Consider the following 21126-nt stretch of genomic DNA (forward strand, 5'->3'; position numbering starts at 1 on the left):
TAGGCGATTTCAAGCGACAATAGAAAAAAGATCGCCGCGTGTGTTTTTACACTGGCGATTTTGCGCGATTCCCCATAGACGCCAGCGCCAAAGTTTCGCCAGCGATTGCGGATTAAAAGTCGCCGCGAAAAGTCGCCGCGAGTCAAATCGCCGCGCTATCGCTTAGTGTGGCCTTACCCTAAGTGTTCTTCACTTTAATGATAAGATTTGAGACTTAACTAACTCAATCTTAATTTCCTTTTCATCTCACTTGGGAGTAGTCAATACCCTGCTCTTCCTATGTCAGTTTTGACACTAACTATACACAGAACACAATAATTAAGCTCACAGCAAACCAGTAGAAAACCCTCTAATGTAAGAGGGACACAGAAGGAGCATGTGAGCCCTGAATTCAAACAAAAAGTGATGGGAGCTTATTACACAGCCAAGTGGAAATAAATCTCATCTAATGCACAGGTTCCTCTAAACTTGAGGTCATATTAATAGTGTGCACTCATTACAGATAAATAGTAGTGCTGCTTCACACAGTCACCAAGATACAATCATGAGCCATTGTAATGAAGATTCTGTGCACAAAATGGAAGAAGTGTAGTCGGCCTTTTAGAAATCTGTAACCATGAGAGCTGTGAGACTTTTTCCTCTATTCAGGCCATGATTTGTCCCCAAACAAGAGGAAAATATCACATTGCCTAATAATGAATGGAGAGTTTTTATCCAGGAAGGGAAGAAAGCAGTTTGCTTAAAAAACAACCAACGCCTGGTTTCACATGACATCCCTCTGGACTGGTTGTGACTGAGCCAATGATAATAGTGGGGGGGGGGGGGGGGTCAGCCAATATAATACAAAGGGGAAAAGAAATAGAAATACACCGCCAGTCAGGTATCACTCTATGGGACAAAAGCCGGTGCCATTTTTTTTAAACCCCCAAGTAATTTTTGAGAATTAGGGGTACGTTTCTAATTCTGCATTGAAAAAATTGAACCTGAAGAAGCACAAGGATTTCATAGGGGCACATTTACTAAGGGTCGAAGTGAATTCAAAGTGAATTTTTGGGTAATTCGACCATCGAATAGGCCAAATTCGACTTCGATTCAAAGTGAAAATGCTTCCACAATTCGACCATTCGAAAATCGAAGTACTGTCTCTTTAAAAAACTTCGACACTTCGCCACCTTAAACCTGCCGAATTGCTATGTTAGCCTATGGGGACCTACTAGAACCTATAGCCAGTATTTGGCTAAGTTTTGAGAAGTTGAAGGATTTTTTTGTAAAATCATACGATCGCACAATTAAATAGTTCGAATCAAAGTTCGATCGAAGTCCAATCTTAAAAATTCCACCCATCAAAAGGTGGCTTAAATGTACCTAATTTCAGGAAGTTTAACATAGACTCATTGCTACATTACGTTATGGAATGGATATATGGGGCGGTCTAGATATACTAATACAGAAATTAAACTTTGGCATCCTTCATTTGGTCATATTTTATCGATTCTTCATAAAAAGTGGTGCGATATTCCCAGTTATTTCAAAAGCAATCCAATTTTCAGGGATTCTATTTATGTTTGGAGATTTATTTTTAAGAGTCATGGCATGGACCATTGTATTACACCTTTTACTCCACTTCAAAATTGAAATAATTTTGTATAGCCATTGCCTTCTTCGTTACTTGGGTCTAAGAATAGTATTCTAACTTTTTTAAGAGATGTATTGGATCTGGATAAAGGGAAAGCTTTTTTTCTTGGGAAGAGTTATAAAATAAATGTAACCTTTCTGACAAGGAGAGGGTTTTACAGTATATTTTCAAATTAAAGAACATTTGAGGTGATATTTCAATGCTAGCTCATTAGTTCTTGCGGGTCATGATTTGATTAAATTGATTAATAAGCGTAGTAATCTTTCCTTTTGTAAAGTTTTCTTCTAAAATGGATGATCCTTTACAGCTTTCTGCTAGATGCTGGTCGATATTCGATTACATCAGTTCAGCTTCTTAAGTCTCTTAAAGGAGAAGGAAAGTCGTCTTGCACTTGGGGGCGCCAATTGTTAGGCACCCCCAAGTGATTGTATTGACTTACCTGAAACCCCGGGAAATTTTAAGAAAGAAGAAGACGGATGAGGATCTCTCTGTGGTGCTCACTGGAATAACTCCGGGCTGGTGCAGTTTTCTACTGATAGGAGCACCGGCCCGGGGGTTTCAGGTTAGTCAATACAATCACTTGCGGGTGCCTAACATTTGGCAGCCCCCAAGTGCAAAAATACTTTCCTTCTCCTTTACAATGAGTTACAGTATTAGGTTTGGAGCTGAGAATTGGAGACTACAACATTAAAAGTTAATCCATAAGAGCAGTGTCGGACTGGCCCGGTGGGACACTGGGAAAAAAACGGTGTGCCCTGACCCTCGTGGGCCCCCGCCAGGCCAGACCCCCTCTCCCAATATTAAAATTTTGGGAAAAAGAAAGGTTTTGTCAATGCGCATCGCTGCTCGCACATGCACACCGAGCAACGCCGCTCGCGCATGCACATGGCTTTCATGCATGCACACCAAGCGGCACAGTCACGTCGAGCTCGGTGCATCGCAGTAGGGGGGGCGGGGGCCCTGGACCAGCAGTCCTGGGGGACCCCAGGCCCCCCAGTCCGATCCTGCATAAGGGTTATGGTTCCTGTTATAAAAGAGTTGATAATCTTAATAAGAGCTCTTATTGCCCAAAATGTGAGGCTGAGAATGTGGACATGTTTCATTATTTTTGGTCCTGCCCTTTAATCTCTCAATTATGGGAGAAATAGGAAAGGTTCCTCTCTCTTAGGTTAGAGAGGGAAATCAAATTATATCCAACGTTTGCTTTATTAGATTTTATTGAGGGTGATAGTTTTTTTGACAACCCAACCTTGAAATTAGAGAAGGAGGTATTGAATTTAGTACACCTTTTCAGGAGTGCCATGAGGAAACATATATCTCTGTATTGGATACGGAAGGAAATTCCTACCTTAAAGGAGGTTCTTTTTTCTCTAAGCCAGTAATGCTTGCAAGAAGCTTTTAGATATAATTTTTAAGAAAGAAAAATCCTCTTATTCTTTTTATTGTCTATGGTCCAGATATCTGGATTTATTTGATAAACCAAAGAAAGAATTGCTGACTAAATTGGGATTGATAAAGTCATCTGAATAAGGGAATTGAATAGTCGAAATATTTCCTGGAAATGATCTAATTATTTCTCATTTAATGTTCAAAGTGCTTAATGTTTTTTATTTCGTTCAAGTAGTTTATATGTTTATTTAATATATCTTTGCTCTAATGTAGTTTTTATTTTGTTCAGATTTATTTTTATGATCTTTTGTTTTACTTTATTGCTCTCGGTTTGTCCATAAAAGCTCATCATTTGTTATTGTATCTTTGTGCTTCTACATTCACATTTTTTGGCATTTTGTTTATAGTTACATAGTTAAATTGGGTTGAAAAAAGACAAAGTCCATCAGGTTCAACCCCTCCAAATGAAAACCCAGCATCCATACACACACCCCTCCCTACTTTTTATTAAATTCTATATACCCAAACCTATACTAACTATAGAGCTTAGTACAGCTTCATTATTGAAAAATTGTATGAAAAATAATAAACACGTTGTAAAAAGAGACAGTATAAAATGAAATTTCTCTGAATTGCATTTTTTGTCCTCTATATTGTAGTTTAAAGCATCACAAGCCTATATATTTTCACAAATAAACTATTATGTATTAATAACAGATATGTGATCCGTTTTCCATTTTATCCAAATAATCCAAAGTTTTAAAAATGATTTCCTTTTTCTCTGTAATAATAAAACAGTAGCTTGTACTTGATCCAAACTAAGATATAATTAATCCTTATTGGAAGCAAAACCAGCCTATTGGGTTTATTTAATGTTTACATGATTTTCTAGTAGACTTAAAGGGATACTGTCATGGGAAAACATTTTTTTTTCCATTATGAACCAGTTAATAGTGCTACTCCAGCAGAATTCTGCACTGAATCCATTTCTCAAAAGAGCAAACGCTTTAGCAAAGTCTAAGGGGCATATTTATCAAAGGATGAACTCTAAGGGGCCAATTCATTAACTTCGAGTGAAGGAATAGAAGAAAAAAAACTTCGAATTTCGAAGTGTTTTTTTGGCTACTTCGACCATCGAATGGGCTACTTCGACCTTCGACTACGACTTCGAATTGAAGGATTCGAACTAAAAATCGCTTGACTATTCGACCATTCGATAGTCGAAGTACTGTCTCTTTAAAAAAAACTTTGACCCCCTAGTTCGCCACCTAAAAGCTACCAAACCCAATGTTAGCCTATGGGGAAGGTCCCCATAGGCTTGGCTACGTTTTTTGGTCGAAGGATACGATTGAACGATTATTCCTTCGATCGTTCGATCGAAGTATTTGCGTAAAATCCTTCGACTTCGATATTCGAAGGATTTTCATTGCCAGTCGAATATCGAGGGTTAATTAACCCTCGATATTCGACCCTTGATGAATTTGCCCCTAAGTAAATCACATCCACTGCCATCCCAGAATCAAGGTCCCTGCTTACCTTCTCTGGCAAGATCCTGTTCTGGGTTTCTGCCTAGTGTTTCTTTTTACGCAATTTATAGTTCTGATTTATCTCCAGGAGATGTGTATTTTTCTCTGAAGAAGAAGACTAGAAATATCACTAAGTCACACTTTTCTTGGTGCAGATTGTGCCCTTATGGTCTTGGTTATATAACATAACCTTTATATCCCCGGTTGTGTTTCTCTGAGCAGAGTTGAACGAAGGATACAGGCGTGTGCGGAGTATAAATTGTACTACAATCTAGATCATAGTGGGGGGTTCAGAAAGCTATTCCCAGCGCTGTATATCTTTAGACCATGCAACAGAGCAACCTGTTTTTAAATATTACTGATCTGTTGGGCCCCGCAGCATAAAATAGAGGCCACGAGCAAAGGGATTTCTGTAAAAGGCGAAGTGACTTCTTGTGCATCAAAAACAACTCTAGAGAGAGTCGCACCATGGAAATCACCTCCCTTAATAACCAAATTACTTGATGTTTTCAATCTCTTTTCCTGCATTGATGTTAGAACCGGACTGTGTAAAAAATTCATGCATTTTTCTATAAATAAATTCAGATTTAGCAGCTGTGCCTGGTTTCAGATATAAAAGTGAAAAGCTGCTTATTTTTAAATCATTTATAGCCAGTGTCAAACTGGGGGCCCAGGCCAATCAGGGCTGCCACATCAGAGCCCCCCTCCCCCCCTCAGTTGTTGAGACCTCCACTTGCATCTTTGCATGTACCTTGTTCTTTTACGTTTTGTGATTGGGGAAGTAGTAAGGGAGAACAGACAGACCCAAATTTGCTCAAGGGTAACTAAACCACAAATAGGTTTCAGATATATAAACCCATTGACCTCATAGTGGACATTAATTAGCATCAGAATTTAATAATCAGCATCAGCTTTAATGACAGACAAACCTAATTTTCTGCTTGATGATGTGTGACAACCACTAAGCTTAGCTTCTCACCAGCCGTCCCAGAGCCAACTGAGCATGTGCGTGTCACTGACACTCCTAACAAAATTCAAGATGAGAAACTCCTGTGACAACTTTGAAGGTCTGGATCATTATTACTATAGAGACACTGATACTTCAGACTTACTCAATATATAAAATATGGCATTTCTAGCCATATTAATTTTTAGGGTTTTGTTCTCCTTTAACACACCCCTTCCTTATAGTCACCCTCTTTTAGTTCAGCAAGAATCTAGTCAATGTCAAATCTTAACTTTATTTACTTATTGAGCAATAAGAGATTCCCCCCCCCCTCTTGTTGCACGCAGGTTTCAAAGCACCCAAAGTTACCTCTTGATCCAGAAACATGGAACTCAGAGACACGCGCGAAGATTCGGGTAGATGTAGTCGCCCAGCGACAAATTGCCTCTTCTTCGGACTACTAATCTTCTTGCAAAGCCTTCCCGACAGCTAGAATCTCAATCGATGGCACTCAGATTGCTTAGTTTTCCGAAGTCGCCCAAAGTTTCCTCGCTTTTCGGGGTGATTAGTCGCCAAAGAAGAGGCGATTTATCGATGGGCGACTAAATCTCCCTGAATCTCGTGTGTCTCTGTCCTTAAAGGAGAAGGAAAGCTACAGAGGCATTTTATTGCCAATAGATTAGCTGCAATAGTGAAAGCTAGAATTCTATATTTATTCTGTAGAATGATTTACCATACCTGAGTAAAAAGCTCTAGAAGCTCTCTGTTTGTTTAGGATAGCAGCTGCAGTATTAGTTTGGTGTGCCATCACTTCTGGCCCAGTTTCTCCCTGCTTGCTTATAGCTCTGAGCTCAGATTACAGCAGAGAAGGGCGGGGGAAGAGGAGCAAACTGAGCATGCTCAAGCCCCGGGGAAGGAGTTTTAAGATGAAGGCAGGAAGTCTGATACTGAAGCCCATGTTTACACAATAGAAGGAAAGAAATGCTGTGTTTCTTTTGAGAGAGGACTCAGAGCAGCAATACTTTGAGGGTTTACTGGTGTATTTAGGTGGACCTTTCTGATAAAGCTTACTTAGTTTTAACCTTTCCTTCTCCTTTAAACATTCTGACATAATTGTCCGCATATGGAGTGTTTTGCAAGTGCTGATCTCAATGCTTATTTTTGGTTGCTTTGTTGCTTGCAGAAGAGGAGATTTACGCTGGGCTACAAAACTCCATGTGTATCCTTGCCCTAAGGCTACATTCAAACGCCCACAGGGCACCAGTCACACATGCTCAATAAATGTACATTAAAGGGGTAATTTACTAAAACTCAAATTTTTCTGGTCAAGGTTTTAAAGGGAAAAACTCTAATTTTCAAAGGAAAAAAACCTAGAATTTATTATACCCTGAAGCTGCTAAAATGAATCCGAAAACACATCTCAAAACTGTTGACATCATGCAGAAGTCCCTTTTACAATTTAAATATGTAGTGATCTGAACTGGGTTTTGTACGATAATCCAAAAAAATTTTTGGAGTCTTTTCCCGCACTGAATTGTTCAAGTTATTTTATTGATAAATAAGTTAAAATCATGGATGGGAGTTGAGTGGAGGTTTTTTTCCCCCCATAAAATAGTGAGATAAATTTGAGTTTTAGTAAATAACCCCCCTTAATGTACAAAGAATGGACAAATCGCATTCAGTAAAATACAGGTAAGTGAAATAGGCTGTCATTTCCCCATACTATTCCAGTTAAGAGCCTTGTTTCATTGGAGTTGTATATACCTTAGCTGAGTAAGCAGCATGTCAGCTCCCACTTATATTAAAATATAAATTCACATTATGTTTCACCTCAGTGGCCGACGCCATATTGGATTTGATCTTTGCAGACAAAAGTTTCCAGGTGGTCTTAAAGAGATTGTTTGCCTACACTTTTTTCAGTTCAGTTGATTCACCAGATTAAGGGGCACATTTACTAAGGGTCGAAGTGAATTTTCGAATTTCAAAAACTTCGAATTTTGAAGTAATTTTTGGATACTTCGACCATCGAATAGGCCAAATTCGACTTCGATTCAAAGTGAAAAATTTTGACTTTGAAGTACGGTCTCTATAAAAAAGTTCGACTTCGACACTTCGCCATCTTAAACCTGCCGAATTGCTGTTTAGCCTATGGTGGACCTCCTAGAACCAGTCTTGAGCGTTTGGGCAAGTTTTGAGAAATCGAAGGATTTTTAGTCGTTCGATTCGAAGGATTTCATCGTAGGATTGCATGATTTTAAAAATCCTTCGACTTCGAATGTCGAACTACCCTATTCATTGGTCGAATTTCGAAGTTTTTTGCACTTCGAATTCGACCCTTAGTAAATGTGCCCCTAAGGGTAAGGGCACACCTGGCGATTCTCCCCAAACGCCTTCCCTCTCCCGGCTCCTGTCTGCTTGCAATAATTATGAGTGCCAAGACTGAAGGAAACATGATTCAAATTATTTATACAATGTAATTAAAGTTAATCTTGCTTGACTAACATGATAAAATAGAATTTGGAATATTTTAATCCTTGTGATTAATACAGTAAATTTTGTATCTCAAAGTAAAACAGACTCCTGTGCTTATATCCTTTCAGTACTTGAAGAAAAACACATTTCCCTGATTTTACATCATTTTTTCCCGGTTCCCTGAAATATATGTAAAATGGGAGTTCTACTGTAATTGAAAAATGTCTTTGTTTCTGGTAAACAATCTGAAAACATTTAAACCGAAAAAAAAAGTGTTTGGAGCGTGAACAACCCCTGTAGTGAAGAATTCAGTCTTGCTTGTTATCTCTAAAGCTTTTAATATGTTACTCCTTTCCTTTATGTTGCAGATATCAAAACAGAATTGTAATTTTTCAAGGGAAAGGTAAAGTAATTGGTTACAGTTTCTTTTTAGAAGAGGGTAAATTCGTTTCCAAGCCTTTTTACTATGATAAATCGGTTTTAACTGTTTGTTTAAAGGATCGTTTGGACTTTGCACTTATAATTAGATTTTTGAATGAACTTGGATTATTGGACTTTGTTCTTACCTGTGGATTTGGAACACATTTGGACTTTATTGGTGGACTGAAAAAATGATGGATTCTCTACTGCTTAGGAGTTCGTTTAAATTGTATAATTAACCATGATGTCATCACCTTGCGTATAAATTTGCATGTCTGACGAAGGGATGTGCCCCCAAAATGTTCCATTTCAATAAACATGCAGGGGTTATCCCCGCTTGCATTGAGTCCTGTTTGCTGGTTATTTTTTGTTCCGAGGGCATATCGGGCCATTTAAAACCTACAGCTGCAAAAAAAACTCCTTTACGTAAATGTATTACAGGGGATATATTGCAGTGTGGCCTGGGAATACAGAGACCATGTTGTACTGGGTCTTGTGATTTCTGGCAGGATTCTAAACTTTATTTTTAATCATGCTCATTGACATTGCTACAGGCTAACACAGATAAGAAATAAATGGAAATAGAATGAAATGCCACAGAGACCAGGCAGGTTTGCGACAGCAATTCCATTCACCAATAGAATCCGTATTCAGCACAAAGCAGGCACGTTATTGTTTGATATAAATAGCTGCTGCTCACTGATATTTAAAGGAGCAGAAATAATGGGCAGTGGAAACCATTAACTAATGGGCTGCAAATGTGTTCCCAGTATATTAACTCTCTACCCAACTGAATCACTGTAACCGGTTTAACATTCAAGAGATTAGGCTCAAGAGTTTTATAACAAGAGCTCTCTCTAATTAAATGATTACCATAAAGACATGCCATTTGCTGTATGAGAGTGCTGCCATCTAGGGCAAATAAGAGTTACCTTCATTGGCAAAATAATTATGCTTTCCAGTTTGGGAACCTGTATTTAACTTCAACTGGCTGTATGAGCTTTATACAGGTATGATATGCTGACTATGATTATATGCTGTCCTGTTGACATTATTAATACACGTGCAATTTTAACATTTCATTTCCCCCAAAGTCTTCCTGGGAGCCCCAGAAAAGTGTTCTCGGAGTAGCCCAAACATTGGGGAAAATGACCATTTTGCACAAATAGGTATTGTAATTGCACATGCATTAATGGACAAGTAAACCTATAAAATAAATGAATGTACAACGGAGAATTCAATTCCTTTGCAATGTACATATATTATTTTAATGTAAAGATATTAAGGCCTACATGTAAGGGGAGGTTCACCTTTAAAATAAGAATTTAGAATGTGATAGAATCTAAGCAACTTTTCATTTGGACTTCATTATTTCTTTTTTTATAGTTTTTCAATGATTTTACTTCATCTGACACTTTCCAGCTTTCAAATGGGGGTCACTGACCTCATCTAAAACAAATGCTCTGTAAAGCTAAACATGTATTGTTACTTCTACATTTTATTACTCATATTTCTATTCAGGTCCTCTCCTATTCATATTCCAGTCTCTTATTCATATCAATGCATGGTTGCTAGGGGAATTTGGGCCCAAACAACCAGATTTCTGAAATTACAAACTGGAGAGCTGCTGAATAAAAAGCTAAATAACTCAAAAACCACAGATAATAAAAAATGAAACCCGATTGCAAATTGTCTCAGAATATCACTCTCTACATCATACTACAAGTTAATCTAGAAGTGAACAACCCTCTTTCTTCTGACTATTATTTCACAGCCAGGAACTGACCCACAGGGCGCTCTGTTGTAAAATGAATTCATATTAAAGAACAGGAACACAAAAAAGTTTCTTTTACAGTAATTTAAATATAATGTACTATTGCTATGCACTGGTAAACAGATAGGGGGTTATTTACTAAACTCCGAATGCCCAAATCTGAAAATCCGGCATCTCAGATCTGCCAAGGTTGCATATAAGTCAATGGGAGAAGTCCCAAAGAATTTTTGATCTGCGCTGAGTTTCATGCAATAACCTGAAGATTTCAGCAAAAATCTGAAAAAAAAAGTTATTGAGAAAAAGAGTTTTGTTGTGGAAAATTAGAAAAATTTGTACGATTCCTATTTGTCATGTTTTTTTTCAGGGTTTTTCCCGAAAAACAAAATTTTTTGGAAAAGTGTATTAATAAATAAGGCAAAAAAAAACCCATGCGGATTTGGCCAGAGTTTTCTTATATTGAGATAAATTCAAACTTTGATATATAACCACCTATGTGTTTAATTTAGAAAGACTACTAAAGTCTATATAAATAGGTTACTGGGAACCATGGGGGCAGCCATTCAAGCTAAAAAAAGGAGAAAAGGCACAGGATACTTATGAGATAACCGATAAGCTCTGTAGTAAAATACAGTGGGATTCTACAGAGTGCATCTGTTATCTGCTATTTAACCTGTGCTTTGAATGGCTGCCCCATGGCAACACAGCAGCTTGTTTATATAAACTATAGTAGTCTTTCTAAAGCAACCCCACCAATTGTACTAGTGCAGTGAAACAGTACATTATATTTTAATTACTCTAAAACAATCACATTTTTTGGTGTTATTGTTCCTTTATCAATACATGTATCCCTTAGTATACTGGAATTAAAAATAAATTATCAATATAAATTGCAAAACTGCTTAGAAGTGCACTCTCATCAATTTTACATTCACTTATTTTAAAGATTTACTTATCCTTTAATAATGGCCACGCTGAAGTCCAGTTACACCCCTGCAATACTCAACTGTAAAGATCTGTTTCAAGGGTAGGAAAGAGATTTAGTTATTGTCCCATTTCTTTTGCCTGCTGAATGGACAACCAATATGACAGATATTGGGGAAAAGAAATCTTGTTACCAATCAAACAACAGATCACTGACAGTCGCAGAGTAGCATCTCCTTGTACATTGTCACCAGTGTTATTGACGTTTGTGAATAACTAAGCAGGGAACAGTGTAGATAGTTGTAAGGCAATTGGTATAATGGGATTGATAGTTCTTCTCTGTTGTTTTCCTGCACTTCCTAAAGCTGGCCATAGACGCAAAGATCTGATCGTACGAAAAAAAAAAACTAAATTTTTCTAGATTTATTATACCCCAAACCTGGAAATAGCTCAAATCTGAAAATACACCATCTAAAACCTATTGAGGTCATGTAGGAATCAATAGCAGAGGCCCCTTGAACCATTTGGAGATGTGAATAGCCTTCACGATGTTCGAGTTTTTTTTGGTGGGTTTCGCTCGAAAACGTATTCAACTCGAACTCGCTGATTCAAGTTTTTTACGTTCGAGTTATTAAAATAGAAACTATTCGAGTTGTGAGTTGATTCCAGGTTTAAAAAAGCTCACATAGCGCTAAAATTTCACCAAAAAAACCCCCTAAATAAACCCAATAGGATTGTTTTGCCACAAATATGGATTCATGCAGAATAGTTAGGATCAAGTACAAGGAACTGTTTTAATAATTAAATAATAGAAAAAGGGCAATCATTTTTTAAAAAAAGAATTAATTAGACTCTATGGGAGACGTCCTTCCCATAATTCTGAGCTTTCTGAAAAACGAGTTTCCAGTTAAGGAATCCCAAACATGTACTGCTTATAAGTACTTTATATACGTCACAAGTTATTCATGGGTTGCAGAAGATTATATATGTATGTATGTAGATAAAAAAAATCACAGAAGAACAAATTTAGCAAAATTTCTTGATAAAATTGTATTTTGACATTTGTACACTTTGTTACAAAACTGTAAAGTACTAAATTCCTTTTTAATCATAATTTGGTCAAAAAAATACATCCATGTGCATTTTCTAGACAGTTACAATTTTTTGTGTTAGAAATATTCATTGATTATCCCAGTAACACTCAACATAAGACTTGCTTTAAGATAAATATATTAGTAAATAAATATTCTGAGAACATTTCCATAAATGTAAAGAGCACACATAAAACACATGACGTACACAGAATTGTAGTTGTTTTTAGCTTTTTACAAACAGCTTTAGAAAAAAAAAACAATGCTGATAGCTGAAGAGATATTTTCATTGAAAAACATTACATTTTTTACAGCTCAAAAAAGTGTTTTCCCAAAATCCTTTAGCATAATCTTTAAGTGCTACACAATATCTGTTAAAGCTGCAGTACCAAACGTAAAAAATGTATTAAAAATGTTCAGATTGGATTTCAATAATTAGTTATTGTTCCCTCTGCATAACCCCCACCCCCATTTTTAAAATAAAATTTGAATTCCCCCCCCCCACAAGAACAGCCATGCAGAATAATGAAAACACAGTGGGAGTCATTTATCAACACTGGGCAAATTTGCCCATGGGCAGTAACCCATGGCAACCAATCAGATTCCTGCATTCATTGTTCTACTTGCAGCTGGTTTCAAAAAGCTAACCGCTGATTGGTTGCTATAGGTAACTGCCCATGGGAAAATTTACCCAGTGTTGATAAATGAGCCCCAGTGTGTTGCAATGTAATATTATCCTTACACCGAGTATATTCATATTATTTAAAGATGGGAAAGAACCTTGTTTTTATACCATTATAAAAAAAAATAGATGTAACACATGAACCATTTTAGCAGTTGAGGGTGATTTTGAATTAGGTCCTAATGCAACAAGATACAAAGTGTCCCTTTTTTGAAAACACAGAAGGCACTTGTAGGTGATTATGGTGCCAGAGATAATATCCTATTTAACTGGTTGGGAATCCTTATACGGGGGGGGGAAAGGACTAGTAAATAAATGTTAAAAATGAATGATAACCACCACAACTAAATTTAGAATTCAGAGGGGAACTCGCACTACCTATTGTAAAATATAAGGATATTACAAGTCACCGAGGAGTTCCATGACCATATAAAAGCACAGGTCTTTTAACTCCGAGGTTACTTCTAATTTTCTCATATTTTTCAACAAGGGGTACTTTATTTATTATAATACACATGTTTTTGTAAATCATGTGACAAACATGACATCATTACTCACCATTTATAACTGATGACATCACTAGTCATCAGTTATCCAATTATAAGGATATCATTTACAGGATATTCATGGCTTTTGTGTATTATATATATATATATATATATATATATATATATATATATATATATATATATATATATATATATATATATATATATATATATAAAATAAAGTACCCCCTCTTGTAAAATATAAGGATATTATAAATTGCCGAGGAGTTTCATGACCATATAAAAACACGAGGGCAAAGGTCGAGTGTTTTTATACAGGTCATGGAACTCCGAGATTACTTCTAATATCCTTATATTTTGCAACTGGGGGTACTTTATTTACTATAATACACAAGTTTCAGTGAGTCATGTGACAGAAATGACATCAGAACTCACCGTTCATAACTGATGACCTCAGAACTCACCGTTTATAAGGATATCATTTACAAGATATTCATGTCTTTTGTGTATTATATAAATATATTGGAGGGCACATTTACAGTTTGGTGATTCAAGGGAAAAAACGTGAACAAGCAGTATTAATACAAAGGAAACAATGACACTAAAAACAACCAGTTTTACCAAATGGTATGTAGGATTTACAGGGTGAAAAATAAAAGGTGGTTTTAAGATAGTTCCCCTCTAAAATCGAAATGTAAACTCTTGGTTGAATGGGCTATGGAACGTATAGTTACTAATAACTGGTTGGCCATTGGAGAGACTCGCTGTGTATCCAGCACTATAATGAAAAGAACTAAATGACGTTAGCAGCATTAACCCTTTCCGTGCTTAGAAGCCTGCCAGAAGAAGACTGAGTCGGTCTCTAGAGCCCAGGAGAAAGGAAGAAGTGGAATAAAAGACACATATTACATTGTGCTAATTCATGTGCAGAGTCTTTAAGGCAACACCAGACAGTGGAACCCAAAATCCCACTCTGTTCAGTACTGCAGTTTTAATATTCTCTATGAAACTCACGGCAGAGAGCAAATGAAGCACCCAAACCAACATTAGCTTGAAATACATTTCCCTAACTCACATATATTTACCTAGGGCAGGTGTTAACCTGAGCTTATTACAGGCCAAGCCTCCCTTAAAGACGGGAGCCTGGTCATTAGCCTCTCTTCCTGTCTCTACTTTTTTTATTTGTTTTGTTTTTAATACATAGAATTTCTGCAGTAGTATTTACCAAACATTAATTAAAATGTAATTTTCTGCCAGTTTAAAATGAACTCTTGCCCACCACAACATTGATAGCACCATACTGGCCCCACCTGATTAGTCCGAAAACTACAGTAACGCATATACACTCTAAATAGGTCGAAGCAGCATCTCCCAAAATTCTCCTCCAACTGGAGATCATGGGTGTCGTGCATTAAAGACAATGCCAGGCAAGTTACATTTGTCCACATACAAAACACTCAGGCGACAAAATACAACTTATGACCCGGTCTAACATCGCCAGTAGCCATACTACTAAATTCCAACGTTCTTGCTTTATTGTGCATGCTTACATGTTATCTAGAAGCATATTACTTTACTTGAATACATGTTGAATAGCAAATTAGGGTATGTACCAATATTATGCCCAGTATCCCCCCCCCAAAGAAAAAAAACAAAAAAAAACTAAGAACATAATTATTTTAGTTCTGTGCATCATGAAATACTGTAAATAATAAATCTCGTTATTATGCTTCAAAGTGACATAACCCCACCAATTCTAAGCACTTTCACAATTTACTTTTTTTTCTTTTTGGTTGGCATTTCCATATTTAGGGAGCTAAATAAGGCTTTTGGCACAGCAGCTGTCTTTGAGATCATTGCCCCTAAATTTCATGTTATGTTATTTGATGATGGTGTAAGGCTCTGGCTTATGTGCTACACTAGGGCACTGTGCATATTGCAGGCCTGGCTATATTCAACATATCCATAGAAGAGGTGGGCACAAAACCAGACAAATCTGTGGTTATAAAGCACCCTTATTCGCTATAGCATGCAAATTAGGGGGCAATATGTTTTATTTCCCTTTGATTCCATTAAATATCTTCTCACCTTTATACATATTATCTCATAGTTTCCTATATGTTGTGTGGTTTTTCAAAAAGGCAACAAAAAGGCAACTTTAGGCTAGGGCCACATAAATGAAGATCTTGGGCCATGGACAACCGCAGGCCGAAAATTTGCTCTCCTGCTAATCTTCTGCACTGCTCTACCTGCACCCAGAAGCATAGGCTCTGCTCGGGTGCAGGCAGACATGGTGGATTTCAGTAAAAAAATGCAAGAGTTTGCATTCCATATCAGTCTCGTCTGCCTGAACTCAAGCAGAGTCTATGCGCCCGGGTACAGGCAAACCCACCAGAACAGCAGCAGCCGAGAAGCGGATTCTCAGCCTGCGGAGATTCACTTAGTGTGACCATAGTGTTCGTGATTTTAGGCTCTTTAACATTAGCTCATTAAAGGTGGTCATACACGGGCTGATAAAAGCTGCCGACAGAATCGTCAGTATATTGGCCCCGTGTATGGGGCCCTACGACGGGCTTCATCTGATTGCGGACTGCATTGGTTCGTTGATGCAGTCCCGTGATGCGACGGCCCATATACCTTTCATTATGATCCGATCTTTGGGCCGTAGGGCACACGATCGGATAACCCCGATATCGCCTACCTCAAGGTGGGCATATCGGGGAGAGATCCATTCATTTGGTGACATCGCCAAATGAGCGGATCTCTCTGTATATGGCCACCTTTACTCATGAAGGCAAACGTCAGTAGTTCTTTATCTGAAAGAAGAAATTTTATCCAGTGTTGCCCTCTTGTGGCAGCAGTATGTTTATACTCCTACAACACAACTAGACATTCAAGCAAAAGAACAGGAAAGGGGGGGGGAGGATAATAATATTGGCACATAATAGTGATTTTAGCTTATGAATGCTAAACAAAAGAAAAATAAATTGTATCAAAACTCGTAACTACAAATTAGGAATCTATTTAGAAGGAGCTCTATTTGAATATAAAAATAATCTAATTTTAAAGTCCTTTTAAAATGGCAGAAAATGATCATTCCCAAACACTTCAAAATATTTTCTGTAATTTTTTTTTGTCTGGCCAATCAGCCATCACATAAAAATAATATTAATATTTTCTTCTTTATTTTACTGAAAAAATATATATATATCTCTTTTATCAGGAAAGACAGTTCTTGTGCATTACAAACTCTGAAAGAAAACAAGTTCTAAAACATCAACCGAAATATATATATATATATATATATATATATATATATATATATATATATATATATATATATATATATATATATATATATATATATATATATATATATATATATATATATATAATGATAAAAAAAACCTAAACAAGTAGCACATTTTCTCGAAGTGAGTCCAGGGAATAAGAAAGGTAAAAGTGGTTGTAAGGGCTGACGGATTCCAGATCATGTAGAGCTTGTATCCATTTAAAAATTAAAAAAGTGATATTTATTTCCTCTTTAAAGAAAGTTCATTTAAAAAAAGTTCACAAAGTGAATTACAGTCCAAGTATCCATAGTGCTCAGTCTCTGTCTGTTGGGAGGCAGTCCTGACCTAAAACACAAGGATGGAATTGATGATAACAGCAGTTAAGAGTAAGACATCACTATTCAATTATACATTATCAGAGACTATAATTATGCATGTTAGATTTTCTATTGCAGAAGGACATTTTTTTACTAACAGCTACAATGTACAAATGTAAAATTTAAAGTAAACTTGCCATTTTAAAGTAACAGTCACAAATGATTTAGTAGAAAAGTAGTAACTAATTAGTCTGCAAAACCAGAATTCTAATTAACCCCCAATAAATACTGTGGTACAAATGAACTTCTGCCATTTTCAATTATTTTCCTTTAACAATAAAATAACGTCACTGTGTGTTGACTGTGTGTATATCTTGTAGCATTTTGCCTCTGCTTATATCCGTGTCTTTAGCGGTGTTCGATGCCTAGCAAAGATATTGAGGTAGTTGGTCTGTTGCTGTAACTCACTAAAGGGAATGCCCCAGCAGAGACGAGACCCAAATAAAGATGTATTTCATGTCAGGATATGCAAGCTTTTAAGAAGTTAAAAAAAATATGATTATTTTGTATAGCTTTGTATTTAAATTACCTGTGGTACTTCCTGCTCCCTCTTTTCCTGTGCTTCGACATAGGGCACGAGTTTCTTCTGTTAACATGCAGCATGGCCCTTCTTGACTGTACAGTACCTCCTCCTCCTCTTCTTCCTCACCCTCCATTTCCCAAGATACATGTCCCACACATTCAAGCCCCCCATCATAGCCTGGATCCTCAGGAATGATAGGGATAGGCTGGCCAGCTTCACAACCAGCAACAGCTGCAGCTGCAGCCGCTGCAGCTGCCTCTGCCAAGGCATATTGGATGCTGACCGCATAGTCCTCATTGTAGCAGCTTCCATGGTTTTCCTCACAAAGGCAACAGGGCCTAGAAGGATGGCCCAGAACAGTTCCTGGGTCAGTCCGATGCAAAATGTTGGAGGTAACACTATACAAGCCTCCACTGGAGGAGGGGCCAGATGTTTGATGTTGCTCTGGACCCAAATATAAGGTAGTGCAGTCTGAGCTGGGATCTCCAGCTTGCCTCTGAAAGCAACAAGCGCAGCCCTTTTCAGGCCCTCGTCTGTCTTTCCCAACACCCTGAGAGCTGGAGACTGAGGCATCTGGAACTGTCCCAGAAGATATTACTGCCCCACGGCGCTCTAAGGAAGAATTGCTGCTATAATTCATTTCCATGCTGCAGCTGGAGAGACGGTCCCGTGAAGGTGAAAAGGGGAAAGTCTGGTGAGATCTGCATTCCACCCTCCCTCTCCCACTCCCTGTACCTCCCTCCCCTCCACTTGCAGGGGCATCTCCTCCAGCAGTCCTAGCAGGGCTATGACTCCTGTATACATAAGGATCAAAATCACTGCTTAGAGAACTGCGGAAGGTAGAACAGCTGCCATACACACCCTGGTTGCTGGCTTCAGTGCAGTCCAGCATGGAATCACTCGATGATGCATGTCCCTGGGCAGAACTGGCGCTGGAGCTTGAGCTAGAGTCACTGCAGGGAACATCAGCCAAGTAGCCACTGCATACTGAGCGATGCTGGTGTTGGCTGTGGAGGTAGCAGCTTCCAACAGAAGAGGGCGGTGCCATGTGCATCAAGGTAGGTGCAGGCTGGTATAGCATATTATTGCCTGAATGAAAGGAATGGTTATGGCCATTCTCAACAACTCTAGAGGCCTGACTTCCACCAACCTCCTGTTGGTGGGGGTAGCTTAGGCCTTGGAAGTAGTAGTGCTGGTACATGGTCTCATACTGGGAGTAACAAGTGCCATTGTTAAATCCTCGCCCATTGTACTTAGCACGGCGAAAGGCATGCCCAGCTGTTGGGGCTGGGTATGGAGGATGCTCTAAGTCACAATGATGTCCTGAAGATGCATGGTCCAGTGATACAGGTCTATAACCGGCCAAAAAGGTTGGGGTACGAGCTGGGTATAGGTCTGGCTCCACTGGCCTTTCCACAGTCAGTACTGTAATAGGGTTACCATGGGGACCCATGCTAGTTCGAGTAGGATATGCAGCAATAGGACCAGTGCGTTGTACTCTCCCTGGATAATGAACAGGAAGGATAACTCGCTGTTGCTGCTGCTGACGGCCATGACTCGAAGAGTTTTCTACACACACAGGACCATGGCCTCCTTTCTTTTGCTCTACAGGAAAAAGAAATAACTGAATCAAAATTCAATCTTTACATAATCATCTACAACCAACTGAACTGCTTTATTCTTGTTTCAGAAAATGACAACAAATGTGAACATCTGAAAAAATTTTGGGCAAAATGGCTGGAAAAGATTGGGTACCAATAACACCTGCCATACTTAACAGGAAAATGAATAAAGACTGTCAAGTCACTTATTATATAGATAAATGATGCAACAGACATAGATAGCATTTTTCAACAAATGCCAAACTTTAATGACAAGAGCTAAAAGCATTTAGGTAGGAACACTTACCAATAATATTATGCCGGCAGTGTGGGCATGTGTGATTCTGTAGAAGCCAGGGGTCCACACATCTCTTATGGAATCGATGTGTGCAGGGAATGACTCTCAGCTCCTGAAGAAAAGACATGGGGAAAAATAAGTTGTTTACCAGTGACCATGATAGATCCAAAAATATTGGCTGTCAATACTAGGATACAGTTTTAGACAATTTATTTTCTGGCACTTCATACAGCACAGCAAATAACAGACATTTTTTTCCCCAACAATAAACTTTGTAACATGTTCCGTAACATGTTTTGTTTCTGGACAGCAAATACTAACTATGAGTCCCCCCATATCTGGTGTTCAAGCTGGGCCTGTAATGCACTGCCTTGGGCCCTACTAGTGGGGAAGTTGTAGAATTTAGGAACCTGTACACAAACACTTAAAGGGATTCTGTCGTGATTTTTATGGTTTAGTTTTTATTTCTAAATTACACTGTTTACACTGCAAATAATTCACTCTACAATATGAAATGTAATTCCTGAACCAATAAGTGTATTTTTTTATTTGTAATACAAGTGTGTAGGCAGCCATCTCAGGTAATTTTGCCTGGTCATGTGCTTTCAGAAAAAGCCAGCACTTTAGGATGGAACTGCTTTCGGACAGGCTGTTTTTCTCCTATTCAATGGAACTGAATGTGTCTCAGTGGGACTATTGAGTGCTGTTCTTATATCTACCAAGCAGCTGTTATCTTGTGTTAGGGAGCTGTTATCTGGTTACCTTCCCATTGTTCTTTTGTTTGGCTGCTGGGGGGGGGGAGGGGAGGGGGTGATATCACTCCAACTTGCAGCACAGCAGTTAAGAGTGACTGAAGTTTATCAGAGCATAAGTCACATGACTGGGGGCAGCTGGGTAATTGACAATATGTCTAGCCCCATGTCAGATTTCAAAATTAAATAGAAAATCTGTTTGCTCTTTTGAGAAATGGATTTCAGTGCAGAATTCTGCTGGAGCAGCACTATTAACTGACGCGTTTTGAAAAAAACTTTTTCCCATGACAGTATCCCTTTAACTAACTTCCAGCAGATTACAATGACTGCGAACAGACAGCCGTCTTTAATGGTACATATTAAGTAATCCATTTGCTTATGAATAGAGCTGAAGGAATGTGCAGTACATGGAATAAGTGAATGCACGGGTGTTCTCTAGTGCCATGGAGGGACATTCCTTGTCTAAGAAGAGTGGAAAAGGGACGCCCATCTTCAATATACTATTTTGCTCCAGTTCCCACTTCTCTCCACTAGCATGGACTTCAGCCAGCATTAATTCCTTTGACCCCGGCGGCCAGTGCAATCTCCCCTCCTTCGAGTTCTGAAGTGTCAGGGAAGGAGTTTGTGGAGTTGTTTGTCACGGAGGTTAGCTTCAGTCAGGAACAAACAGATAAATGAACCTGTTATCCTGCTTTGCTGCCCTTTTGAACTGGAAGTAGCGCTTATCATTTTGAAGTAAAGCAGCTATTTGGCTGAAGTCCGTGTGAGTGGAGAGAAGGGGAGCTGAAGCGCAGAAAATCATGATTTTTATGAAAAGGGTATACGATTTTTTATTGAAGTATATTGAAGCTAGGCAGTGAACCCTTGAAAGGAATTCAATTTTTTAACTCCCCTTTGAGCCATTCTGTGGCAGTAA

General features: G+C 38.2%; 1 protein-coding gene across 2 annotated transcripts in view; it reads right to left on the bottom strand.

Annotated features, from left to right (window-relative positions):
- Positions 1-14743: 14743 nt before the first annotated feature.
- The window catches only part of znrf3.L (zinc and ring finger 3 L homeolog), an 85306-nt gene continuing 78923 nt past the window's right edge, over positions 14744-21126 (bottom strand). For both annotated transcript variants that reach the window (XM_018263868.2, XM_018263896.2), the window contains exons 7-9: positions 19468-19570; positions 17566-19164; positions 14744-17004 (exon numbers count right to left, since the gene is read on the bottom strand). In XM_018263868.2, coding sequence (XP_018119357.1) covers positions 16973-17004; positions 17566-19164; positions 19468-19570 — 1734 coding nt within the window. In that variant the 3' untranslated portion in view covers positions 14744-16972. The remainder of the gene's footprint in view (positions 17005-17565; positions 19165-19467; positions 19571-21126) is intronic.

The sequence above is a fragment of the Xenopus laevis genome, chromosome 1L (genome assembly GCF_017654675.1).
Source record: "Xenopus laevis strain J_2021 chromosome 1L, Xenopus_laevis_v10.1, whole genome shotgun sequence".
Classification (NCBI taxonomy): domain Eukaryota; kingdom Metazoa; phylum Chordata; class Amphibia; order Anura; family Pipidae; genus Xenopus; species Xenopus laevis.